The sequence below is a fragment of the Rhinopithecus roxellana genome, chromosome 21 (genome assembly GCF_007565055.1).
Source record: "Rhinopithecus roxellana isolate Shanxi Qingling chromosome 21, ASM756505v1, whole genome shotgun sequence".
NCBI classification, from domain to species: domain Eukaryota; kingdom Metazoa; phylum Chordata; class Mammalia; order Primates; family Cercopithecidae; genus Rhinopithecus; species Rhinopithecus roxellana.
The window spans coordinates 7,741,712-7,768,610 of record NC_044569.1 but is presented as its reverse complement, the minus strand read 5'-3'; the positions used below and the strand labels follow the sequence as shown (position 1 = coordinate 7,768,610).

At 48.3% G+C, this 26,899-nt stretch overlaps 1 protein-coding gene across 9 annotated transcripts in view; it reads left to right on the top strand.

Annotated features, from left to right (window-relative positions):
* Positions 1-2,857: 2,857 nt before the first annotated feature.
* The window catches only part of MPPE1 (metallophosphoesterase 1), a 38,015-nt gene continuing 13,973 nt past the window's right edge, over positions 2,858-26,899 (top strand). For 7 of the 9 annotated variants that reach the window (XR_004055651.1, XM_030925797.1, XM_030925794.1 and 4 more), the window contains exons 1-7: positions 2,858-3,662; positions 6,165-6,235; positions 15,021-15,150; positions 15,315-15,687; positions 20,291-20,399; positions 25,505-25,608; positions 26,252-26,326. Coding sequence is in view for 8 of the 9 variants with exons in the window: in XM_030925797.1 (XP_030781657.1) it covers positions 15,407-15,687; positions 20,291-20,399; positions 25,505-25,608; positions 26,252-26,326 (569 nt within the window). In the remaining variant the exon portion in view is untranslated. The remainder of the gene's footprint in view (positions 3,663-6,164; positions 6,236-15,020; positions 15,151-15,314; positions 15,688-20,290; positions 20,400-25,504; positions 25,609-26,251; positions 26,327-26,899) is intronic. The other 2 variants (XM_030925798.1, XM_030925793.1) reach the window with 2 other exon arrangements.

Below are 26,899 nucleotides of genomic sequence, written 5' to 3'. Positions count from 1 at the left end.
ATGCCCATAATCCCAGCAGTTTGGGAGGCCGAGGTGGGCGGATCACCTGAGGTCGGGAGTTTGAGACTAGTCTGGCCAACATGGAGAAAACCTGTCTCTACTAAAAATACAACATTAGCCGGGCGAGGTGGCGGCACCTGTAGTCCCAGCAACTCGGGAGGCTGAGGCAGGAGAGGGGCGGGTACCCGGGAAGCGGAGCTTGCAGTGAGCCGAGATGGCGCCACCGCACTCCAGCCTGGGCCACAGAGCGAGACTCCGTCTCGAGAAAGAAAACGGAAATCCACGGCTGCTGCGCGGCTTCCTGGCAGACTTGTTTCTGGGCGAGAGCGAACAGTGGTGAGTGAGCAGCACGAGAGGGCGGACCACAGCCCGCAACGCCTAACGCCGCGTCTTCCTCCAAGAGCGCCCTTTTTATTTTGTCTCCATTGCCCATTGCCCATTGCCCTGAGAAGGTAACTTTGGTTAGGGTCTTTTGTTTGTTTGTTTGTTTTTAGATGGAGTTTTGCTCTTGTTGCCCAGGCTGGAGTGCAATGGCGCGATCTTAGGTCACCGTAACCTCCGCCTCCCGGGTTCAAGTGATTCTCCTGCTTCAGCCTCCCAAGTAGCTGGGATTACAGGCGCCCACCATGACGCCCGGCTAATTTTGTATTTTTAGTCGAATCGGGGCGGGGGGGGGGGGGGTTTCACCGTGTTGGTCAGGCTGGTCTCGAACTCGCAACCTCAGGTGATCTGCCTGCCTCGGCCTCCCAAAGTGTTGGGATTCCAGGCGTGAGCCACTGCGCCTGGCCTGGTCTTTTAACCAACCCTGCAATCCCTGCTCCATATTGCCGTCCTGCCAAATTTCCTGAGCTGCTGTCTTTACTGTTAGATGCTGGGGCAGGCAGAATAGTGCCCCCCAGATAACCATGTCCAACTCCCCAGGACCTGTGAATATGTTACCTTTCATGGCAAAAGGGAATCAGGATTGTAGATGGAATTGATGTTGCTGTGGAATAACAAGACAGATATTTGGTGGTTGTCCCTGGTTTCTGACACAAAGCTCAAAACCCTTGGAATTTTGAGTGATACAGTGTTAAAAGCCTTTTTTGTTTTAATGAGGCAACTCTTGTACTTAGCTTCAGGGTGGGAGGTGGCTGCCAAACTTGATTAGGAGATCAGCATTTCCTGCACCCTTCCCCCAACCTCCAGGGGAGGCAGAGTGGCTGGAAATTGAGTTGATCACCAGTGGCCACAGTCAAACCTATGGACGGAAGCCTCCATAGAAACCCTTAAATGATGGGGTTCAGGGAGCTTCCACGTTGGCAAACACATCCTCATCCCAGAGGGTGGTACACCCCATCTTGACTGAGGCAGTGGCTTCTGCACTCGGGACTTACCTTGTTCTGGGTACTTCTTCATCTGGTTGTTCATTTGTACCCTTTATAATAAACCGTAAGAGGAAGCACAGCTTTTCCTGAGTTCTTTGAGTCATTCTAGCAAATTATTTAACCTTGGGGGTAATGAGGTAGTTGAAACCTCTTTGTAGGAACTTTGCTCTGTAGGTCAATCAGCAGCAGTTAGGCTAACCTGGGAACCCAGGACTTTCTTCGGTGTCTAAGTGAGGACAGGCTTGTGGAGTGCAGTGGCTATTCACAGCTGTGATCATAGCTCACTACAGCCTTAACTCTGGCCTTAAGCAATCCTCTCCCTTCAGCCTCTGAACATTTATTTTTGAATAAAGAAATTGGGTCATTTGGTTTGTAGAGTTTCCCACATTCTGGATTTGGCAGATTACTTCCTGGTGGTGTAATCTAATAGGTTCATTTGGCCCGTGTATTGCCTTTAGCCTGTGGTTAGAGTTAAAAGCTTAACTGGGTCTCGTTTCCTTTTGTTAGTCAGAGAGAATACTTTAGAGGTGAGGCTGCAAACAATCCCCGATGTCATATCAGTGTTTATGGAATTAGGCTGTCCCAGTTTCTATTATGACAAAGTTGTTCACCTGAACATATCAGAAGATTACAATATTCTTAATAATAACCATTTACCGCATACTTATTGTATAGCAGACATTTTGCTGGCTGTGTCCTATATAATTCCTCATACCACATCTCCGTGTATTAACCACACTCATAGATTTGTAAAAAAATGTACCAGAATTGGCTGGTTGGAAGGCTCTACGTGGATTTACTCTGAGCTTGTTTACTTCTTGAAATATGGAATAATGGCTCCTGCTTTTAATATACAGGCTTATTTTGAGGATTTTTTTTTTTTTTTTTTTTTTTTTTTTGAGACGGAGTCTTGCTCTGTCGCCCAGGCTGGAGTGCAGTGGCCAGATCTCAGCTCACTGCAAGCTCCGCCTCCCGGGTTTACGCCATTCTCCTGCCTCAGCCTCCGGAGTAGCTGGGACTACAGGCGCCCGCCACCTCGCCCGGCTAGATTTTTGTATTTTTTAGTAGAGATGGGGTTTCACCGTGTTAGCCAGGATGGTCTTGATCTCCTGACCTCGTGATCCGCCCGTCTCGGCCTCCCAAAGTGCTGGGATTACAGGCTTGAGCCACCGCGCCCGGCCTATTTTGAGGATTTTTTTGAACGGATGTGAGAGCACTTAGAAAACTGGAACACGCCGTGCTACATCATTAAAATTAGTAACATCAGTGAGAAAAAAGCAAGTGCATAATAAATATTATAGTTATCCCGATAGTCTCCTTTATTCATCACACACTTCCTAAGCACATCTCTGGAGGGCACTTTCCAAGGCGCCGGGGGAGCCGGAGAGGCCCAGCCAGGTCTGGTGGGTCCCGGAGCGGCAGCGCGGCGCGGGAGGGGTACGGTGAGGCACGGCCTGGCTGCCACCGCGCGCGGAGCCCGGGAGCGGCTCGGGGGCTGTCAGCTGCCCGCCCGGCTCCTCCAGGGCCTGGAGCTTGGACACCGGCTCTGGGGGATTCTGGGGGCGGGGACGCGGGCTCGCGGGGAGCAGTGGCCGGCCCCGGCCGCCGCGGTGGCTGTGTTCAGAAGCCGGCCCTGGCGTCAGGAGCCCGGGCGCGCGGCGCGGTGCGCGAGTTCCCCTACCCGCCTGTGCGCCCCGTTAGGGCCTTTCCTGGGCCCTAATGACAGCTGGCCCGTGCATCGCCCTCGCAGCTCTCCTGTGTCCCCAAAATGCCTTTCCCGCGCCCCCCGCCCTTCCGCGGTGACTGCCCAGGGTGCTCCGTAATGCCACAGTCGGACTGCGGGGCCTGCCAGGCACTTCGGGGAGGGCGCTAGGGGCCGGGACGCGGCCGCCGAGCGTAGGTTCCGGCCTTTACTCTCCGCAGTTGCGCACGGAGCCCCAGCTGGGGTTGTCTGCTCTGGGGATCGCAGGCCGCGGAGCCCTGGGCGCCACCCGCCGGCCCCTTCAGACAGCCCGCTTCCGCAGCCGGCCGTGGGACGCCGGCTCCGGGCGGACGAGGCGCCTCCGGGAAGACTCTGGCTTCCCCACCCGCCTGAGGCCGCTGGGGCGGGGCTTCAGTGACAGTCCCGCGCGCTACCGCGGAAACAGGAAGTTGGTTGGGTGCGCGCCGGCTCGGGCTGCAGGTCCCGGGTCCCTCGGCCACCGAAGCCGCCCTGCCCAGGTGAAAGGGCTCCCGCACCGCCCGGTGCTCCCCATCTGCCTGGCGTTGTGCGCAGAGCTGGAAAGCATGGCTGTTGTATGTATTCTTGGGCCCGTGTGACAACATTTAAACTTCTAAAAACGGAACCTTCTTCCGTTTTAGGATTGCAACTTAACCTAGGAAAAACAGCACTCTGCAAATTATTTGCTGGAAAATCTCGATGACTTAGGGCCCATGTATGACTTTGCAGGGGTCTCTCTAGTTTACTGGTGTAGATTTTTTTTAAAAATCCATCTTATCAAAAAAATACCGCTTAAGGTGGAAAATTTCAAATGCAAGTCGCCGTTGATGAGATTGCAATTAATATATTTAAGATAGTGAATTAGGCCGGGCGCGGTGGCTCAAGCCTGTAATCCCAGCACTTTGGGAGGCCGAGACGGGCGGATCACAAGGTCAGGAGATCGAGACCATCCTGGCTAACACGGTGAAACCCCGTCTCTACTAAAAACTACAAAAAACTAGCCGGGCGAGGTGGCGGCGCCTGTGGTCCCAGCTACCCGGGAGGCTGAGACTGGAGAATGGCGTGAACCCGGGAGGCGGAGCTTGCAGTGAGCTGAGATCCGGCCACAGCACTCCAGCTTGGGTGACACAGCAAGACTCCGTCTCAAAAAAAAAAAAAAAAAAAAGATAGTGAATTAGAGAAAAACTACAGGTCAGTACATTTTTTTTTTTCATATTTTGGGGGGATTAGATTTTTTTTTTTTTTTTTTTTGAGACGAAGTCTCGCTCTGTCGCCCAGGCTGGAGTGCAGTGGCCGGATCTCAGCTCACTGCAAGCTCCGCCTCCCGGGTTTACACCATTCTCCTGCCTCAGCCTCCCGAGTAGCTGGGACTACAGGCGCCCGCCACCTCGCCCGGCTAGATTTTTGTATTTTTAGTAGAGACGGGGTTTCACCATGTTAGCCAGGATGGTCTCGATATCCTGACCTCGTGATCCACCCGTCTCGGCCTCCCAAAGTGCTGGGATTACAGGCTTGAGCCACCGCGCCCGGCCGGGATTAGATTTTTAACGATAACTTTGAAGTTAAAAATTAAAAGATAGGCTGGGCGCGGTGGCTCAGGCTTGTAATTCCTGCACTCTGGGACGCCGAATGGGGAGGATGGCTTGAGCCCAGAAGTTTGAGACCAATCTGGGCAACATAGCAAGACCCTCCCCCCCGCCCTCCCATAACTACAAAAGGTACCAAAAAAAAAAAAAAAAAAAAAAAAAAAGCCGGGCGTGGTGGCACGCACCTGAAGTCCCTGCTACTCGGGAAGTTGTGGGTGAAAGGATCGCTTGGGCGCGGGAGTTTGGGGCTGCAGCGAGCTGTGACGCAGCCTGCAGTTGACAAAAAGTCAAACTCTGTAAAATGTTTGAAGGTATTTATTCTGAGCCAAATATGAATGACCATGGCTGGTGACACAGCCTTTTGGAGACTCTGAGAACATGTACCCGAAGTGGTCGGGGCCGGGTGTGGTTTTATACATTTTAGGGGAGCCATGAGTCATCAATCAAATACGTGTACGATTAAGATGTACATTGGTTCGGTCCATAAAAGTGGGACCACTGAGGCGGTGGGTGGGTCGGTCGGGGGCTTCCAGGTTATAGGTAGATTGAAGATTTTCTGATTGGCATTTGGTTGAAAGATTTATCATCAATGGAAAGGAATGTCTGGGTTACAGTAAGAGGCTGTGGAGACTGAAGTTTTATCATGCAGATGAAGCCTGCAGGTTAGTATCCAGCATGTTAAATGCTGGTCTGCTTTTCCTGAATTCCAAAAGGGAGGAGGACAAAATGAGGCAAGTTCCACCCCCACTTCCCATCAGGCCTAAACATGTTTTTCTTAAAACAACCTAAAACAAGATGAACTCTGGAATGCCCTTGGTGGGGGTCCATGCAGATGGTTGAGGGGCCTTAGGATTTCATTTTTGATTTACACTGGGCAGTGGAGTGAGACCATATCTCTAAAAAAATAAAAATAAATACAAATCGAAAAGTTCAAAGATAAATTTTTTTTTTTTTGAGATGGAGTTTCGCTCTTGTTGCCCAGGCTGGAGTGCAATGGTGCGATCTTGGCTCATCACAACCTCTGCCTCCCAGGTTCAAGCGATTCTCCTGCTTCAGCCTCCCGAGTAGCTGGGATTACAGGCACCACCACCCCAGCTAATTTTGTGTTTTTAGTATTGGCGGGGTTTTTCCATGTTGGTCAGGCTACTCTTGAACTCCCTACCTCAGGTGATCTGCCCGCCTCAGCCTCCCAAAATGCTGGGATTACAGACATGAGCCACCGCGCCTGGCCTAAAGATAAAATATTTTGCTCCCAATTATGGCTTGCAGTGATTATTCATACGTGTTGGACAGACATGTTTCATATATCTATAAATACAGGTATTTTATATTATAATTCAACATAGGTATTCTTGGCCACTAACCCAATGTCTTGTTTCTTTAGCTTCTCAGCTTCTTTTTTACTTTCAAAGTTGGTCAGGTTTCCTGTTAATAGTTAACTAAATGAAAGCTCACTCACTGACAAAACACACATTTTTGGTTTCATTTCAGATAAATGAATTCTGATTTGGGGAAGCAGATGCCAACTTAGAGCCTCATACCAATCTCTCTGTCTTTAAAAGGTGAGGTGACTTGGTGATTTTCCTGGAAAATTATAGGTAATATATAAACTAGCTTCCATATTTAGAGATCTGTCTGGAGGTATCAGAGAGGTGCATGTCTGCCTTTCATCCTGGGCCTGTCTGAACTGTCTTGTGGAAGCTCGACACTGTTCCTGCTGGGTTATTGTTTTTTTTTTTTTTTTTTTGAGGCGGAGTCTTGCTCTGTCCCCCAGGCTGGAGTGCAGTGGCCCGATCTCAGCTCACTGCAAGCTCCGCCTCCCGGGTTCCCGCCATTCTCCTGCCTCAGCCTCCCGAGTAGCTGGGACCACAGGCGCCCACCACCTCGCCCGGCTAGTTTTTTGTATTTTTATTAGAGACAAGGTTTCACTGTGTTCGCCAGGATGGTCTCGATCTCCTGACCTTGTGATCCGCCGGTCTCAGCCTCCCAAAGTGCTGGGATTATAGGCTTGAGCCACCGCGCCCGGCGGGTTATTGTTTGATGATCTTAATGAGAATGATAAATTGAATTTGGGAGTGAAAACAGTAATACTTTAAGAAATTTTGAACTTTAAAGCTGAGGACTAAGCTCTGATTTTTTTCTATCCTCACAAAAGCACTGAGGTGGATACTGCAGGTTGTGAGGTTCAGGAGGGGTCAGTGGCTGGCATAAGGTCACAGAGCAGTGCTGCCATTTGCTCCTTTCCAATTCAGCACAGCTGCCATCTCCGCTGGTGGTATTCGCAGCATGCAGGATAAAATACTCACCGAGGAACAAGTGGCTGACTCCTCACAGAGCTCTCACGGTTTCCTCTTTGCTGACAGAAAGGTAGGGCTCCCCGGGGTGGGGGTGTCTGCAGAGCTCCCAGGTGCTGGTGGTCAGCAGGTTTCCTTCATCTGAGTCAGAAAATGGGGAGGCAGAAAATGAGGAGGCTGGGGTAAGGTTTGGCCCAGCAAGTGAGTGAAATAAGTCAATTTATACCCGTTGGGAAGCAAGCCGGCCGGTAGGAGTGAAGCCTCATTACCTAATGCTGGTGTCACTTCTAGGGAGAGAAGGAGTCACTTCCCCGAGCCTATCAGTCCTGCAAGTTATTCTGTCTTCATTTCAGCTGGGAAAAGAGGGCATGTTTTGGCCATAACATCGCAAACAGCAATAGTCTTTGGTAGAGAAAGAAAAGGAGTTTCCCAAGATTTGAGCAAAAGGTGTGTTTTGTTTTGTTTCATTTTTGAGGCAGTCTCCCTCTGTCGCCCAGACTGGAGTGCAGTGGCCTGATCTCTGCTCATTGCAAGCTGCGCCTCCCAGGTTCAAGTGAGTTTCCTGCCTCAGTCTCCTAAGTAGCTGGGATTGCAGGCATGCACTCCTACACTAGGCTAATTTTTGTATTTTTAGTAGAGATGGGGTTTCGCCGTGTTGGCCAGGATGGTCTTGAACTCCTGGCCTCAAGTGATCTCCCTGCCCCCACCTCCCAAAGGGCTGGATTACAGGGTGTGAGCCCCCTGCCCAAAAGGTATTCTGTTTAAGGATCTGCTGTCAAAAGTTTTCTAAATAGGTTTTTGTTCTGTTATCTTTTTAAATTTTTTAAATTTTTATTTTTATTTTTATTTATTTATTTATTTTATTTTATTTATTTTTTTTGAGACGGAGTCTCGCTCTGTTGCCCGGGCTGGAGTGCAGTGGCCGGATCTCAGCTCACTGCAAGCTCCGTCTCCCGGGTTCATGCCATTCTCCTGCCTCAGCCTCCCCAGTAGCTGGGACTACAGGCGCCTGCCACCTCGCCCGGCTAGTTTTTTTTTTTGTATTTTTTTAGTAGACACGGGGTTTCACCGTGTTAACCAGGATGGTCTCGATCTCCTGACCTCGTGATCCACCCGTCTTGGCCTCCCAAAGTGCTGGGATTACAGGCTTGAGCCACCGCGCCCGGCCCTAAATTTTTATTTTTTTTATTTTTTGAGACAGAGTCTCGCTCTGTCGCCCAGGCTGGAGTGCAGTGGCACAATCTCGGCTCACTGCAAGCTCCGCCTCCCAGGTTCATGTCATTCTCCTCCTTCAGCCTCCCGAGTAGCTGGGACTACAGGTGCCCACCACCATGCCCGGCTAATTTTTTTGTATTTTTAGTAGAGATGGGGTTTCGCCATGTTAGTCAGGATGGTCTCGATCTCCTGACCTCATGATCTGCCCACCTCAGCCTTCCAAAGTGCTGGGATGACAGGCATGAGCCACTGCGCCCAGCCTTTTTTTTTTTTTTTGAGATGGAGTCTCACTCTGTCACCCAGGCTGGAGTGCTATGGTGAGATCTCAGCTCACTGCAACCTCCGCCTCCTGGGTTCAAGTGATTCTTGTGCCTTAGGCTCCCAAGTATCTGGGATTACACACTCATTCAACCACACCCGGCTAATTTTTGTATTAAATATTTTTAGTAGAGATGGGGTTTCACCATGTTGGCTAGGTTGGTCTTGAACTCCTGGCAACAAATGATCCACCTGCCTTTGTCTCCCAAAGTGCTGGGATTACAGGCATGAGCCACCATGTCCTGCACAGCCACTCTTATGTTTTAAAAAATGATTGTGTTGGGCTGGGCGCAGTGCTCATGCCTGTAATCCCAGTAGTTTGGGAGGCTGAGGCCGGTGGATTGCTTGAGTCCAGGAGTTCGCGACCAGCCTAAGCAACATGGTGAAACCCTGTCTGTACGATAAATGCAAAAATTAGTGGGGTGTGGTGGTGCACGCCCACCTGTAATCCCGACTGCTCCAGAGGCTGAAGGAGGATTATTTGAGTCCAGGAGGTGGAGGTTGCACTGAGCTGGGATCACACCACTGTACTCCAGCGTGGGTGAGAGGGCAAGACCTTGTCTCAAAAAAAAAAAAAAAAAAAAAAAAAAAAATTATATTATACCACATAGCTGCTTCACATGGTTATCAGGGTCTTCTCAGGAAAATATGTAACAGTTTCAGCCAGCTTGCTTGTTCTCTCTTTCTCTGTCCTTTTTCCTCCCCCAACCCCTTCTGCTCTTCTCTGCTTTTCTACTATCCTCCTTTCTTCTTTCCTTCTAAGTCTTCCTCTGCTTGAATGGCTCTGTGTAGGATATTTTAAATTCCTTTTTGGGAAAAAGAATGTTAGGGGTAGAAGGTAGTCGATTTACAGGTGGCAAATCCTTAAAAATCTGCAGCAACCTCAATTCTTGCCTTCTCAGAAGAAAGAATTCCACTGAGGGACATAAGGCAGAAGAAGAGACTGAGGCAAGTTTTGCAGCAGGAGTGAAAGTTATTAAAAATCTTTAGAGCAGGAAAGAAAGAAAAGTACACTTGGAAGAGACCCAAGAGGGCAGTGTGAAGGTCAAGTGCAGTGTTTAACTGTAATCCTAGGACTTTCTAGGCTGACCCACTTGTCTTGCACCCCTTCCCCATGATTCTTCCCTTAGGGTGCGCTGCCTGCATGCACAGTGCCCTCCTTGCGCTTGGGAGGTGAGCATGAGCAATGTGTTTAGGAAGCTGTACCCATGCCCATCTGAAGCTTTCTTCCTGTTTCCTGTGGAGTATCTGAACCTTTCTTCCTGTTTCCTGTGGAGTATCTGAAACTTTCTTCCTGTTTCCTGTGGAGTATCTGAACCTTTCTTCCTGTTTCCTGTGGAGTGCCCCCGGAAGGTCATAGTCAGCCATTTTGTCTCCTGATGTGTGTGCCCAGGAAGTTGCCTCTTCCTGGCATCTATATTTAATTTACACTTTAATGTGGCAGCTGTGAACCTTCAGGAGATTGTCTTTCCCTGGCGCTGGCTGCTAAATGATTGTTTTTAGGGAGGCAATGTGATAACTGTTGAATGGTCACCTGGTGATCACCTGACATTCCTGGTGGATGGGAAGAGCCCTCACTCGCCCCACTCATGCCTGTCTAGAACCTGTAACAAGAACATAGAAGTTTGAGGGAAGCGCCAGAACTCCCCTGACCCGGTTTGTTTGCAGTAAGATCGAGGTCGCTTATCCACGAGGAGTAAGAGGCCATGCTGAGTGAGCTCAGTGGGGAGTTGAGGCGGGGAGAGCCCAGGTTGCCTGGAAGTGCAAACCCACAGGCTGTCTCTGTGTCCTCTGTCCTTCATCCTCTCTTCATCCAGGGAAGCTGGAGGACTGCAGTTTTACATACTATCCTGCCCCGAGCTCCACTTCGGGCTGTCAGCCAGCCTTGTCTCCAGCCTGCTCACCACTCACTGATGCTTTTTGCACCTCTTAGTCATAACTGCTCAAACAAGCCTCACTCTGATGAAAAGAAGGGGGTGTAGAAGAGCAATTTTCAAGTTGTCATTCTGGTATTTCATCTTGGGAAACCAGAAACCTACAAAACAGCAAGGGTTTGTTTATTGGAAGACTCCTCAGCCCGCCCCAGAAGGTCCGCATTCCTTCCCTCTCAACTAGTTCCTTATAGCTGGAGGAAACATACGGTGTTAGAAAGTTTCAACTATCGTTTTGGGTTTAGCTTTAAGGATTTTAGGAGATTCTAGGCCTTTTGAAAGAAAATGAGATATTAAGATTGAATGGTTGCCTGTGACATATTTGATTTAATCAAAACAAAGGAAATTGCCTGGCATTAGGGAACCTGTTATTTATCCTTTAGAGGCACTCCAGCAGAGAACCTAGGCCCTTCACCATGCTGGTGCATGGTTCCTGACACTTGTGCAGTCCGTTCCGAAGTTTCTTACAGATGAAGTGGGTGACTGCAAACAGGCACTGCTGCTTCTCCTCTGTGTCAGAGTAAGCACAGGCAGCACAGGGTGGCTGCACGTCCTGAGTTGCCTGGGACAGTCCTGGTTTACACCATTGCTCTGTTTTAATTTTTATTAGTGACATTTTTCGCTCAAAGCTGTCCCCAGTTGGAAGATAAAGGTATGTGGTGACTGCAGTTATGCGGCATGTGTGCTTTGTCTTAGAGAAAAGAGAGGTGACAAAAGTTCCAAGTGAAGAAGATAAAGTACAGCTTGACCAGCTGATAAATATGTTGTGGGGTTTTGGAGGAGAATTTCAGCAAGAGCAGTTGACTCCAGATGATATGTAAGGCTGCTTTTGACCTCTCTGTCTGAAAGGATATACTTAAAATCCAGTATTTGTTTGCTGTTCCCCCTTTATTTATTTTGAGACAGTGTCACTGTGTTGCCCAGGGTGGAGTGCAGTGGCACGATCTCGGCTCATTGCAACCTCCGCCTCCTGGATTCAAGCAGTTCTCCTGCCTCAGCCTCCTGAGTAGCTGGGATTACAGGCATGTACCACCACACCTGACTAATTTTTGTATTTAGTAGAGACGAGGTTTCACCACATTGGCCATTCTGGTCTTGAACTCCTGACTTCAGGTGATCCACCTGCCTTGGCCTTCCAAAGTGCTGGGATTACGGACGGCACAGAGTGGCTGCACGTCCTAAGTTGCCTGGGACAGTCCTGGTTTACACTATTGCTCTGTTTTAATTTTTATTAGTGACATTTTTCACTCAATGCTGTCCCCAGTTGGAAGATAAAGGTATGTGGTGACTGCAATTATGCGGCATGAGGTGGTTCTTGACTCCATGCCTGTGTGTGACATGAAGTTCCTAGGTTCATGTTAGAAAATCGTCTTCCTAGAAAAGGATTTTATTTTTTTATTGGTTCAATTAGGGTTTCTGGTCAGTGTCTCCCAAAGCTCCCACCCCATAAGACTTCAGGGGCTTCTTTGACATCTGAGCTCCTTATACCCTCCCTGGGAAGGTCACCGCCCTTCTCAGATTCTCATCTTGAGCGCAAGTTGAAGAACCTGGAGGTAGAATGCCACCATCTATAGCCTATCTCAGGGTAGCCTTTTACCAGCGTTTCTCTTCGGAGGTCTCAAAAATAGATGCTTTCTTTACAGGATGCAAAGCTCATGCAATATTTGGGATGAATCCTTAAAAAATTTGAAGGTTCCCTAACAGAAGCCACTATAAATAAATATCTTATGAAAGAAGGCCATCCAGAGTTTTAAGGCATATTTGCAGGGGAAAACCCATTTTTGTGAAAACATAGAATCTGGTTGCAGTGTTCAGTATTCACATTCACAGATGGTGGCTCTGTTGCAGTCACCCACAGGTTCTTCCTGCCCACTGCACAGACAAAATCATTCACTGAGACTATGGTACTGCAGTGAATAAGCAGTTTAGGCTGGGCATGGTGGCTCATGCCTGTAATCCTAGCACTTTGGGAGGCTGAGGTGGGTGAATCACTTGAGCCCAGGAGTTCAAGACTAGCCTGGGCAGCATGGCAAAACCCCATCTCTACTAAAAATATATATACACACACACACACACACAAATTAGCTGGGCGTGGTGGCACACACCTATAATCCCAGCTACTCAGGAGGCTGAGGCATGAGAATCGCTTAAACCTGGGAGGCAGAGGTTGCAGTGAGCTGACATTGTGCCATGGCACTCCAGCCTGGGTGACAGAGTGAGACTCTGTCTCAAAAAAAAAAAAAAAAAAAAAAGTTTAATTAACTTAATTAACATAAGGCTGGCCACTGAGATGGAATTATTACTCAAATCAGTCTCTCTGAATCTCAGAGGTTAGGGTTTTTATGGACGGTATTGTGGGCAGGGAGCTGGGGAACAGGAGTTGCTGATTGGTTGGGAATGAAATCACAGGGGCGTGGAAAACGGTCCTTGTGTGCTGAGCCTGCTTCTGGGTGGGGTCACAGGATCAGTTGAGTCACGAAATAGGGGTCCCCGCAGGGTCAGTCAGGTGGGGTAAATCGGTTGCCCAAAAGTCTGAAAAATACCTCAAAAGATCAATCTTAGGGTCTACAATAGTGATGTTATCTATAGGAGAAATTGAGGGAAGTCACAGATCTTTGTTACCTCTGGCCACACGACTCCTGAGCAATAAGGGATTATAGAAACTACATTCAGCAGAATTCAAACCCCTCCCCTAATCCTAATCTCAAAACCTTTCATTAGTTTCCAAAGGTGGTTTCAGCCTCAGAACAGGGAGGAGACTATTATCATTCTTGCTTCAAAGTTAAACTATAAACTGGCCTGGCACAGTGGCTCACGTCTGTAATCCCAGCACTTTGGGAGGTTGAGGCAGGTGGTTCATTTGAGGTCAGGAGTTTGACACCAGCCTGGCCAACATGGTGAAAACCCATCTCTACAAAAATAATATACAAAAATTAGTTGGACATGGTGATGGGTGCCTCCAACCCCAGCTACTTGGGAGGCTGAGGCATGAGAATCACTTGAACCCAGGAGGCGGAGGTTGCAGTAAGCCCAGATCACACCACTACACTCCAACCTGGGTGGCAGAGGGAGACCCCATTTCAAAAACAAAACCAAGGCCGGGCGCGGTGGCTCAAGCCTGTAATCCCAGCACTTTGGGAGGCCGAGACGGGCGGATCACGAGGTCAGGAGATCGAGACCATCCTGGCTAACACAGTGAAACCCCGTCTCTACTAAAAATACAAAAACTAGCCGGGCGAGGTGGCAGGCGCCTGTAGTCCCAGCTACTCGGGAGGCTGAGGCGGGAGAATGGCGTGAACCCGGGAGGCGGAGCTTGCAGTGAGCTGAGATCCGGCCACTGCACTCCAGCCTGGGTGACAGAGCGAGACTCCGTCTCAAAAAAAAAAAAAAAACCAACCAACCAAACAAAACCAACCAACCAAACAAAAACCTATAAACTAAATTCCTCCTGAAATTAGCTTGGCCTATATCCAGGAATGAGCAAGGACAGCGTGGCAGTCAGAAATAAGGCGGAGTGAACCATGTCAGATTTGGGTTACTATTATAATTTTGCAAAGGTGGTTTCAGTGTCAGATCCTGGCCTCCGGGTCCAATGTGGAATGAATTCCTGGGATCTTTGAAGCACATTGTCCATGAATATTCACTTATTTTGTGGAACAGCAGAGTAGAAAAGTGATGAATTAACACCAAAAGCAACATGTTACAGGGGCCTTATGACCTGTTGATTTTTTTTTTTTTTTTTTTTTTTTTTTGAGATGGAGTCTCGCTGTATCGCCCGGGCTGGAGTGCAGTGGCCGGATCTCAGCTCACTGCAAGCTCCGCCTCCCGGGTTTACACCATTCTCCTGCCTCAGCCTCCGAGTAGCTGGGACTACAGGCGCCCGCCACCTCGCCCGGCTAGTTTTCTGTATTTTTAGTAGAGACGCGGTTTCACCGTGTTAGCCAGGATGGTCTCGATCTCCTGACCTCGTGATCCACCCGTCTCGGCCTCCCAAAGTTCTGGGATTACAGGCTTGAGCCACCGCGCCCGGCGATTTTTGTATTTTTTTAGTAGAGACGGGGTTTCACTGTGTTCGCCAGGATGGTCTCGATCTCCTGACGTCGTGATCCGCCCGTCTCGGCCTCCCAAAGTGCTGGGGTTACAGGCTAGAGCCACCACGCCCGGCGACCTGTTGATTTTTTTTTTTTTTTATTTTTTTTTTTTTTGAGACGGAGTCTCGCTCTGTCGCCCAGGCTGGAGTGCAGTGGCCAGATCTCAGCTCACGGCAAGCTCCGCCTCCCGGGTTCACGCCATTCTCCTGCCTCAGCCTCCCGAGTAGCTGGGACTACAGGCGCCTGCCACCTCGCCCGGCTAGTTTTTTGTATTTTTTAGTAGAGACGGGGTTTCACTGTGTTAGCCAGGATGGTCTCGATCTCCTGACCTCGTGATCCGCCCGTCTCGGCCTCCCAAAGTGCTGGGATTACAGGCTTGAGCCACCGCGCCCGGCGACCTGTTGATTTTTAAGGTCAAGGAGGGGTGGTGGGGAATCCTAGGAGTCAAGTTACACTTAAATAATGCTGAATTTTCCATTATGTCTCCTACCTTAACAGACATCATTCTCATGGATTCCCATTTGATGATTTCTAGAATGTTAACGAAACTATCATCTTGATGAGAAGATCATTCTAATAGCTTTATTCTGGCATATGGAGGTATGGAGAGCTTGAAGAAGTTGGAAAGGTCAGTTTTTCCTTATTAGTAATCTGGCATATTACTGTAAAAGTATAAGACAATTAATTTGGACATGTAAATAGGATTATGTAACTCATTAGTTCTTAGTAGAGGGAGGTGTGATACCTGTATTATTAGGGAACATAACTGAATTCTCTTCCTTTTCCCTGTAGGTGCCCAGCTAAAACCTGAATGCCATCACCCTACCCAGGGCTCTGCAGTTTTCTCATGGTGAACCTTTGATGGATTTGTTGTTGCTTGAGAAATGGCTGTGATCGAATTGGGATTTGGAAGACAGAGTTTTCATCCATTCAAGAGGAAGAGTTTATTGCTGTTGAAACTCATAGCTGTTGTTTTTGCTCTGCTTCTCTTTTGTGAATTTTTAATCTATTACTTAGCGATCTTTCAGTGTAATTGGCCTGAAGTGAACACCACAGCCTATGATGGTGAACAGGCCACACGTGAGCCTGTGCTCAAAGCCATGTTTTTGGCTGACACCCATTTGCTTGGGGAATTCCTAGGCCACTGGCTGGACAAATTACGAAGGTAAGAGGTAAAATCAGGAATCTTTCTAAAATTCTGTAGGCAAAATGGTACAGCTCTCTCCTTATAGGCAAGGCTTAATGGCTTTAGGTTACTCTTAGTTATTTTCCTCTTAAAGGAGGACATTTAGGGACATTTGACTTTTCCTTGACTTTACCATTTACTGAGGATGTATACAGGGCCTCATAATTTGGGAGTCGGATCTGGGCCACGTCGCTTGGTGACTTTGGGCAAGTTGTTAGGGCCCCTCTGAGCCCCTGCCTCCTTGTGTGTAACTGGGTTAAGACAAGAAACATCACAAGATGTGCCACGCAATGACAAGAAGATGCCACGCAATGCCCGATGCCGGGACTGGACCCCTGGGCAGGGAGGACACAGATCTGGGTTGGTGGTCCCATCTCACCTTCACTGCTGTGTAACTTTGAGCCTATTGGGTTTCAGCCTCCTCTAGACAGCGGAGGAGCAGAGCAGATTTGTGGCTGTCACCCTAGGGAAGGATCAGGTCCTGTCTTTCCGACTCACACCTGCCCCTGCATGGTCCTTTTTTTTTCACCAGGAAGCTTTTTAAACAAATTATTTTTAGGCCGGGTGCAGTGGCTCATGCCTGTAATCTCAGCACTTTGGGAGGCCAAGGCAGGTGGATCACCTAAGGTCAGGAGTTCAAGACCAGCGTGGCCAACATGGTGCAACTCCATCTCTACTAAAAATAGAAAAATTAGCCGAGCATGGTGCTGGGCACCTATAATCTCAGCTACTCGGGAGGCTGAGATAGGAGAATCACTTGAACCTGGAAGGCGGAGGTTGCAGTGAGCTGAGATTGCACCACTGCACTCCAGCCTGGGCAGCAGAGCAAGACTCCATCTCAAAACAAAAACGAAAGAATAAAGAATAATGAAGGAGCAGCTATACCTTTTTACTATGAGTTTTTTTTTTTTTTTTTTTTTTTTTTTTTTTTTGAGACAGAGTCTTGCTCTGTCACCCGGGCTGGAGTGCAGTGGCCGGATCTCAGCTCACTGCAAGCTCCGCCTCCCGGGTTTACGCCATTCTCCTGCCTCAGCCTCTGGAGTAGCTGGAACTACAGGCGCCCGCCACCTTGCCCGGCTAGTTTTTGTATTTTTAGTAGAGATGGGGTTTCACCGTGTTAGCCAGGATGGTCTCGATCTCCTGACCTCGTGATCCGCCCGTCTCGGCCTCCCAAAGTGCTGGGATTACAGGCTTGAGCCACCGCGCCCGGCCTTACTGTGAGTTTTTTTTTTTTTTTTTTTTTTTTTTTTTTGAGACGGAGTCTTGCTCTGCTGCCCAGGCTGGAGTACAGTGGCCGGCTCTCAGCTCACTGCAAGCTCCGCCTCCCGGGTTCACGCCATTCTCCTGTCTCAGCCTCCCAAGTAGCTGGGACTACAGGCGCCCGCCTCGTCGCCCGGCTAGTTTTTTGTATTTTTTAGTAGAGACGGGGTTTCACCGTGTTAGCCAGGATGGTCTCGATCTCCTGACCTCATGATCCGCCTGTCTCGGCCTCCCAAAGTGCTGGGATTACAGGCTTGAGCCACCGCGCCCAGCCTCTTACTATGAGTTTAAACCAAAGGAGGCATGAGCTCAAGAAGGGCTGGTGCAGGGCCTGCAGTGTCTTGGTCTTACAAATTGATCCTGATTGATGTCTCTCCAAGTAGCATTCTGTGCATTCTTCCTGCTGCTGTTTCTAGATTTTTACTTTCCATGGTGAATAACATTAAATCAAGAGAAACAGAAGCTGGGTGCAGAGCTTCACGCCTGTAATCCCAGCACTTTAGGAGGTGGAGGTGAAGGATTGCTTGAGGCCAGGAATTTGAGACCAGCCTGGGCCACATGGCAAGACCTCATTTCTGCAAAAAAACAATAAACAAAAATGAAAAAATAGCTAATTTTTGCTATTTATGCCTACTTGTAGTCCTAGTTACTCAGGAGGCTGAGGCAGGAGGATCACTTGAGCTATTCTGAGCACCAGAGTTTGAGCCTCCAGTGAGCTGTGATCATGGCACTGCAGTCCAGCTTGAGCGACAGAGCAAGAGCCTGTTTCTAAAAAAAAAAGTAAAATAAAATAAGAAAAACGGAGAAATGTATTTTGAGAGAGATCTTGGGTAAAAAGCCTTTTACGGGTGATGTGTGCCATTCAGTGGTTAACTTGGGATCTAAAAATCTTCCTCTGACCAGAAATTACATTGACTGATTAAAACGAGGTCTAGCTCTGTTGCCCAGGCTGGAGGGCAGTAGTAGGATCATAGCTCACTGCAGCTGCCCAAGTAGCTAGGACAATGGGCTTGTGCCACTACGCCCAGCTAATTTTTACTTTTTTGTAGAGATGGAATTTTGCTGTGTTGCTCATGCTGGTTTTGAACTCTTGGCCTCAAGTGATCCCTCCCGCCTTGGCCTCCCAAAGCATTGAAATTACAGGCGTGAGCCACTGCACCCAGCCTACTTTCCCCTATTTATATATCCCAGGACATCGCATTTCCCTTTTGTAGAGGAGGAGCAGCCAGGAAAATGCCTTAAAAAGGAGGAAAGGTTTGGATTCCTTAGGAAAATGACATAGGCTGGATTTGGTTAGGTTGAAGACGGGGAGGGCTGAGCAAGCACTGACATTTTTGTGCACCTGCTGTGTGCCTGTGCCATGCTTTACAAACGCTGTCTCATTTAACCCCATAACTATCCTGTGCAAGTAGGGTTTAAAATCCCCATTTACCAGCCTGGTGTGGTGGCTCACACCTGGAATCCCAGCACTTTGGGAGGCTGAGGCGGGTGGCTCACTGGAGGTCAGAAGTTCAAGACCAGCCTGTCCAACATGGAGAAACCCTGTCTCTACTAAATATACAGAATTAGCTGGGTGTGGTGGCACATGCCTATAATCTCAGCTAGGCAGGAGAATCACTTGAACCCGGGAGGCAGAGGTTGCAGTGAGCCGAGATCACGCCATTGCACTCCAGCCTGGGCAACAAGAGGGAAACTTAATAAATAAATAAATAAAATAAAATAAAATCGCCATTTACCAGTGAAGACACTGGGAATCAGAATAGGCAGTATTTTCAAAGCCACACAACGTTTCAATGGGTTGAGCTGGGATGTTAAGCCATTATCTGTCAGATTCCAGATCCCAGGCTCTTTTTTCTTTTTCTTTTTTTTTTTTTTTTTGAGACGGAGTCTCGCTCTGTGGCCCAGGCTGGAGTGCAGTGGCCGGATCTCAGCTCACTGCAAGCTCCGCCTCCCGGGTTCACGCCATTCTCCTGCCTCAGCCTCCCCGGTAGCTGGGACTACAGGCGCCCGCCACCTCGCCCGGCGAGTTTTTTGTATTTTTTAGTAGAGACGGGGTTTCACCATGTTAGCCAGGATGGTCTCGATCTCCTGACCTCGGGATCCGCCCATCTCGGCCTCCCCAAGTGCTGGGATTACAGGCTTGAGCCACCGCGCCCGGCCTCTTTTTTCTTATTGAGACGGAGTCTCTCTCTCTCACCCAGGCTGGAGTGCAGTGGCGTAATCTCAGCTCACTGCAACTTCCGCCTCCTGGGTTCAAGCAATTCTCCTGCCTCAGCCTCCCAAGTAGCTGGTACGACAGGCGCCCGCCACCATGCACAGCTGACTTTTTGTATTTTTAGTAGAGACAGGGTTTCATGATATTGGCCAGGCTGGTCTCGAACTCCTGACCTCATGATCTGCCCACTTTGGCCTCCCAAAGTGATGGGATTACAGGCATGAACCACCCTGCCCGGCCTCCAGGCTCTTTTCATTTGCTTGTTTTACCTCTGGGAGGATTACTTGCATGTCTGAAATCTACAGGATTTACTGTTTTGATATTGACTAGCCTATTTCTCTTGTCATCTCCCCTTCAACTTGGAAGCAAAGAAGGAAGTTGAATTCCCTTTAAGAAGAAGCGAAAATAGGCTGGGCGCGGTGGCTCAAGCCTGTAATCCCAGCACTTTGGGAGGCCGAGACGGGCGGATCACGAGGTCAGGAGATCAAGACCGTCCTGGCTAACATGGTGAAACCCCGTCTCTACTAAAAATACAAAAAACTAGCCGGGCGACCTGGCGGGCGCCTGTAGTCCCAGCTACTTGGGAGGCTGAGGCAGGAGAATGGCGTGAACCCGGGAGGCGGAGCTTGCAGTGAGCTGAGATCCGGCCACTGCACTCCAGCCTGGGCGACAGAGCGAGACTCCGTCTCAAAAAAAAAAAAAAAAAAAAAAGAAGAAGAAGCGAAAATTAAGCTAGATACAGTCATCTCCTCTGTGTGGTACAAAATCAGTACATTGAACATGTTTGGAAGCTGCATTAGGCTCTCTCAGATCCAGTTGCTGTCTTGACTGAGTGATGGCTGCAGGGTGCAGAGTGGGACCTGTTCCTGCACACCACAGTGTCTGGGGTGTGTGGGAGGGGTGGCAGACTCTTCTCTGATACTTAATTCCCCACCTTTAATCAGATATGGACTCTTTGGCCCTTCAAGCCGGGGATGGGAATGCAAGAGTGGGACTCTGGAAGAAGGAGAGTGGAACCATTTAGTTTGCTGTTTAAATGGTGCATCATACAGGAGTAGCCTCCACCCAGGAAAGACTGATGCCTTACTTTTTCCTATTGGTGTCCAGGGAATGGCAGATGGAGAGAGCCTTCCAGACAGCTCTGTGGTTGCTGCAGCCAGAAGTCGTCTTCATCCTGGGGGATGTCTTTGATGAAGGCAAGTGGAGCACCCCTGAGGTAGGACTCTGTTCCAGGTGCCCTCATCCTGCTTTGAGGTCCAGCACAAGTAGCCCAGAGAATCCATGAAGCAATGTCAGCTCGAGTTGGAAATTTTATGGAAGTTGTACTTACTACTGATATTAAAAATGCATAGGCTATCTGGAAGATGCTTAGGATTCATAGGCTATCTAAGATTATTAGAACAACTCAATCTCGAGTTAGGTCGGCTAATCGTAAACATTTGTCTATGTAGGAAATAGGTCGATTAGCCAGATACCATTTACTTGGAATACACTGTTTTGTGAACCTCTTGGGAAAGGAAGACATGGGCAAGATAGATGTTATTTCAGTTGTGACTGAAATCGCAAAATACATATTGAAATGTACATTTAATTTCACACTCTTATTGAACCGCAACATTATGAGAATTGTGCTACAAAAGGGACTTGCTATTCTCCTCTGATTTTCTTTTTTCTGAGAGATGCAGAAAGAGCCCTGGGGACTTGATGTGAGGATCCTTTGCCTTCAGAGGGGGCTGAGACCTCCGCCTGGGTATTGGGGTAATGTAAGACTTTCCACAAACCAAAGAGAAAAACTGTTCTCTCACCTTAGTTGTCACAATGTTTTGCTTATTACATCCTTGGAACAAAACAAATGAAGACATGAACTGTTCTTGCTGCTTAAAAATGTTCAGTCACTAATGGTTTTTGGAAAATATTAAATTTGGGGTGTAGTCTAAAAAACTTCATCACATGCCTATAGTACCAGCACTTTGGAAGCCCAAGGCAGGAGGAGGTTTTTTTTTTTTTTGAGATGGAGTTTCGCTCTTGTTGCCCAGGCTGGAGTGCAATGGTGCAATCTCAGCTCACTGCAACCTCTGCCTCCCGAGTTCAAGCGATTGTCCTGCCTCAGCCTCTTGTGTGGTAGGATTACAGGCATCCGTCACCATGCCCGTCTAATTTTGTATTTTTAGTAGACATGGGATTTCTGCATGTTGGTCATGCTGGTCTCGAACTCCTGACCTCAGGTGATCTGCCCACCTCGGCCTCTCAATGTGCTGGGATTACAGGCATGAGCCACTGTGCCTGCCTTTTTTTTTTTTTTTTTTTTTGGTGGTGGTGGAGGGGATGGAGTCTCACTCTGTCACCCAGCCTGCAGTGCAGTGGTGTGATTTTGGCTCACTGCAACCTCCACCTCCTGGGTTCAAGCGATTGTCCCTCCTCAGCCTCCCGAGTGGCTGGGATTGCAGGCACGCACCACCATGCCTGGCTAATTTTTTTTGTATTTTAGTAGAGATGGGGTTTCACCACCATGTTGCCCAGGCTGGTCTCGAACTTCTGAGCTCAGGCAGTCTGCCCACCTTGGCCTCCCAAAGTGCTGGCATTATAGGCATGAGCCACCGTGCCTGGCCTAGTCCAAGGCAGGAAGATCGTTTGAGCCCAGGAGTTCAAAACCAGTCTAGGCAACTTAGTGAGACCCTGTTTCTACAAAAAATAGAAAAATTAGCCAGGCATGGTGGTGCACACCTATAGTCCCAGCTACTCAGGAGGCTGAAGTGGGAGGATCGCTTGAGCCTGGGAGGTTGTCGAGGCCACAGTCAGCTGTGCACCACTGCACTCCAACCTGGGTGACAGAGTGAGACCCTGTCTCAAAAAATAAAGATAAAAATCAAGGAAGACAAACAACCAAACCAAAAACAAAACAAAAAAACCCACAACAAAACCCCACAAAACCTTACTGGCATTTCCTAGGACAATTCAATAGCTACGCAAGAGGAGTCTTGTTTCGGAGTTGACAGGAACCACTGTTCACAGAGTGGCAATGTTTGTTACCCTCTGGGCTATAATTCAGTGTGAGATAGTGGAAATGTTATATGTCAAAACAACTAGTTACAAAATGAGGTTGGATAGATAGGTTGCTTTTCCAAATTAAGGGCAATATTTTATGTTTTTCTATGTCTGTTATTCTGATTTTATGTTACTCTAACTTTATTTTATTTTATTTTTTTGAGCTGGTGTCTCGCTCTGTCACCAAGGCTGGAGTGTGTGGTGTGATCTCAGCTTACTGCAACCTCTGCCTCCCTGGTTCAAGTGATTCTCCTGCCTCAGCCTCCTCGAGTAGCTGGGATTACAGGCGCCCGCCACCACACCCAGCTAATTTTTGTATGTTTAGTAGAGACAGGGTTTCACCATGTTGGCCAGGCTGGGCTCAAACTCCTGACCTCTAGTGATCCGCCTGCTTCGGCCTCCCAAAGTGCTGGGAGTAGAAGTGTGAGCCACTGCGCCCAGCCATCTAACTTTAAATGTTATTGTTTTTTTTTTTTTTTTTTTTTTTTGAGACGGAGTCTCGCTCTGTCGCCCAGGCTGGAGTGCAGTGGCCGGATCTCAGCTCACTGCAAGCTCCGCCTCCCGGGTTTACGCCATTCTCCTGGCTCAGCCTCCGGAGTAGCTGGGACTACAGGTGCCCGCCTCGTCGCCCGGCTAGTTTTTTGTATTTTTAGTAGAGACGGGGTTTCACCGTGTTAGCCAGGATGGTCTCGATCTCCTGACCTCATGATCCGCCCGTCTCGGCCTCCCAAAGTGCTGGGATTACAGGCTTGAGCCACCGCGCCCGGCCAAATGTTATTGTTAAAGTGGAATCTTTGTAAATGTATTCAAGGACACTATCCAGCATGTTTCCTTAGGTTTTGCCTGATTTACAACGTTTAGGATAAAGTTGGTTACCATCTAGAATAGAGGGTTTTTTTGTTTTTTTCTCTACCCTGGGTGTTTGTACAATTGATATTTTTAGCTTTATAAAAATGAGAACTACACTAACATAACTCTGAAGTTTTAATAGTTAAAGCAAGTATCAGAATAATTTTGAAATATATGTTACAATAAGTATTTTTTGTCTTTCTTTCTCCCACATCTCATTAGTTCATTTCCACAGTTGTAGCCATAGGGGAATGCCACATTTTTTTTTATTTTGAGACGGTGTCTCACTCTATGGTCCAGGCTGGAGTGCAGTGGCGCGATCTCGGCTCACTGCAAGCTCTGCCTCCCGGGTTCACGTCGTTCTGCTGCCTGTAGCTGGGACTACAGGCGCCGCCACCACGCCCGGCTGTTTTTTTGTATTTTTAGTAGAGATGGAGTTTCACCGTGTCAGCCAGGATGGTCTCAATCTCCTGACCTCGTGATCTGCCCGCCTCGGCCTCCCAAAGCGCTGGGATTACAACTGCGAGCCACCGCGCCCGGCTGGGAATGCCACTTTTAAAGATGTTCTCGGCCGGGCGCGGTGGCTCAAGCCTGTAATCCCAGCACTCTGGGAGGCCGAGACGGGCGGATCATGAGGTCAGGAGATCGAGACCATCCTGGCGAACACGGTGAAACCCCGTCTCTACTAAAAATACAAGAAACTAGCCAGGCAAGGTGGCCGCGCCTGTGGTCCCAGCTACTCGGGAGGCTGAGGCAGGAGAATGGCGGGAACCCGGGAGGCAGAGCTTGCAGTGAGCTGAGATCCGGCCACTGCACTCCAGCCCGGGCGACAGAGCGAGACTCCGCCTCAAAAAAAAAAAAAAAAAGATGTTCTCAACCTCGTCTTGGTTGGGACACATGAAGAACTTACTGGACATTCTGTAAGAGCCTGTTCTTACAGCATGCCCAGATCTGAAGCATTTCTCCACCAGGGTCTATGAATGGTCTTCAGGGGATCTTGAAATAATAGGTGCATGAACCAAATATTTTTTGGAATTGCCAGTTACTGTTTTAAGATGGGAGAGGATAGGGACATGGATGCAGCTGGAAACCATCATTCTTAGCAAACTATCACAAGAAGAGAAAACCAAACACCGCATGTTCTGACTCATAGGTGGGAACTGAACAATGAGATCATTTGGACTGGGGAAGGGGAACATCACACACCGGGGCCTATCATGGAGAGGGGGGAGGGATTGCATCGGGGAGTTATACATGATATAAATGATGAATTGATGGGTGCTGACGAGTTGATGGGTGCAGCACACCAACATGGCACAAATATACATATGTAACAAACCTGCACGTTATGCACATGTACCCTAGAACTTAAAGTATAATAAAAAATTAAAAAATAAATAAATAAAATAAAATTAAAAAAAAAAAAAGATGGGAGAGGATACGTTTTAAAAATTTGGTGTCAGGCTGGGCTTGGTGGCTTACGCCTGTAATCCCAGCACTTTGGGAGGCTGAGGCAGGTGGATCACTTGAGGTCAGGAATTCGAGACCAGCCTGGCCAACATGGTGAAACCTTGTGTCTACTAAAAATACAAAAATTAGCTGGGCATGGTGTCAGGTGCCTGTAATCCCAGCTACTCAGGTGACTGAGGCAGAAGGATCACTTGAACCCTGGAGGCGGAGGTTCTAGTGAGCCAAGATCATGGCCACTGCACTCCATCCTGGGTGACAGAGTGAGACCCTGTCTCAAAAAAACAACAAAATCAAACAAAAACTTGGCATCAAATTAAATAACAGTAAGTATTAATTGTAGTCTTAAAAAACATATTGTGGCCAGGTGCGGTGTCTCACGCATGTAATCCCTAATCCCAGCACTTTGGGAGGCCAAGGCAGGCGGATTTTGAGGTCAGGAGGTCGAGACCATCCTGGCTAACATGGTGAAACCCCATCTCTATTAAAAATACAAAAAAATTAGTCAGGCGTGGTGGCGGGCGACAGAGCAAGACTCCATCTCAAGAAAAAAAGTTCTACATCATCTTTATGGACATCTGATTTAAACAGGGGAATTCATTCACTTCTCACATCAAAATAGGATCATTGGCTGGTGGGGTGGCTCATACCTGTAATCCCAGCACTTTGGGAGGCTGAGGCGGGTGGATCACGAGGTCAGGAGGTCAAGACAATCCTGGCTAACATGGTGAAAACGTGTCTCTACTAAGAATACAAAAAAAAAAAAAAGCCAGGCATGGTGGCGTGTCTGTAATCCCAGCTACTTGGGAGGCTGCGGTGGGAGAATCGCTTGAATGCGGAAAATGGAAGTTGCAGTGAGCAGAGATCACACCACTGCACTTCACAAAACAGGGATCATGTTTTTTTAGCCACAGGGCGGGGATGGTTCTTTGGCTCCAGAGCTTTTTCTTTTTCCCTCAGGCCTGGGCAGATGATGTGCAGCGATTTCAGAAAATGTTCAGACACCCGAGTCATGTACAGCTGAAGGTAGTTGCTGGAAACCATGACATTGGCTTCCATTATGAGTAAGTAGTTCACGAAAGCTCTGCACCCTGAGAGCGCCGGTTAACTCTGATTCTAAATCTGTTGGAATTCTGGTGAAAGCCCTATTTGTGCTGTCTTGAAATTTGTTTTCCTCAAAAGATGTAAGCTCTGGGATATTCAGCTCTTTGAGGGGTTTTTATTTGGTGCATAGTCCACCCTCAACAAATACCTGTGGAATGAATGAATTGTATGTGCCCTTGAGAAACATCTAACTTGAAATGTACATTTAATGGCCAATCATTGTCTTTGGGAATGAAAAAACAAGATCATTTAGACTCTAATAGCTAACAGTTATATAGTGCTCTAGTGCTTGTAATGTGCCATCTGTTTCAAGCACTTTACTTCCGTATATGAACACATTCATCTTTACCATGGTCCTGTTATTTTACCTATATGGTACCAATGCAGAATGAGGCCCTGGGCAGCTGAGTAACTTGCCCCAGGCTTCACAGTAAGTAGTGGAACTAAAATTTGAGCTTTGCTATCCTGGGGCCAGGTGGGGCCCTTAACTAATAATGCTAGTGTGAAACTCCAGTCTTGAAAGTTATTTTGTGTTCATGATAACTCTAGGAGTGTCTAAAATGGCTTGTCCTGAAAAACGTTTCCTCCTACAATTGAATATAGGATGAACACATACAAAGTGGAACGCTTCGAGAAAGTGTTCAGCTCTGAAAGACTGTTTTCTTGGAAAGGCATTAAGTGAGTATTTGTAAATTCTTCCAAGACCTTTAGTCCTTGGAAACTTGATTTTCTTTTTTTTTTTTTTTTTTTTTTTTTTAGGCGGAGTGTCGCTCTGTCGCCTGGACTGGAGTGCAGTGGCCAGATCTCAGCTCACTGCAAGCTCCGCCTCCCGGGTTTACGCCATTCTCCTGCCTCAGCCTCCCGAGTACCCGGGACTACAGGCGCCCGCCACCTCGCCCGGCTAGTTTTTGTATTTTTAGTAGAGACGGGGTTTCACCGTGTTAGCCAGGATGGTCTTGATCTCCTGACCTCGTGATCCGCCCGCCTCGGCCTCCCAAAGTGCTGGGATTACAGGCTTGAGCCACCGCGCCCGGCCGGAAACTTGATTTTCTAAAGGTGCCTGCCATACTGGGATCTGTCATCTGCCCATGTTCCGTGTAGCCTGGTTTACAATCTTTAAACAGCAGTGCCTCAGGCTGTCCTTGCTGGTGCTCGCCATGGGAGCCGATAGATGGGAAACCGATTGACAACCCCACAATGAATCAGTCAGTTTATGACTCTGCCCAGCCACTGTGGGAATGATCCTCTTTC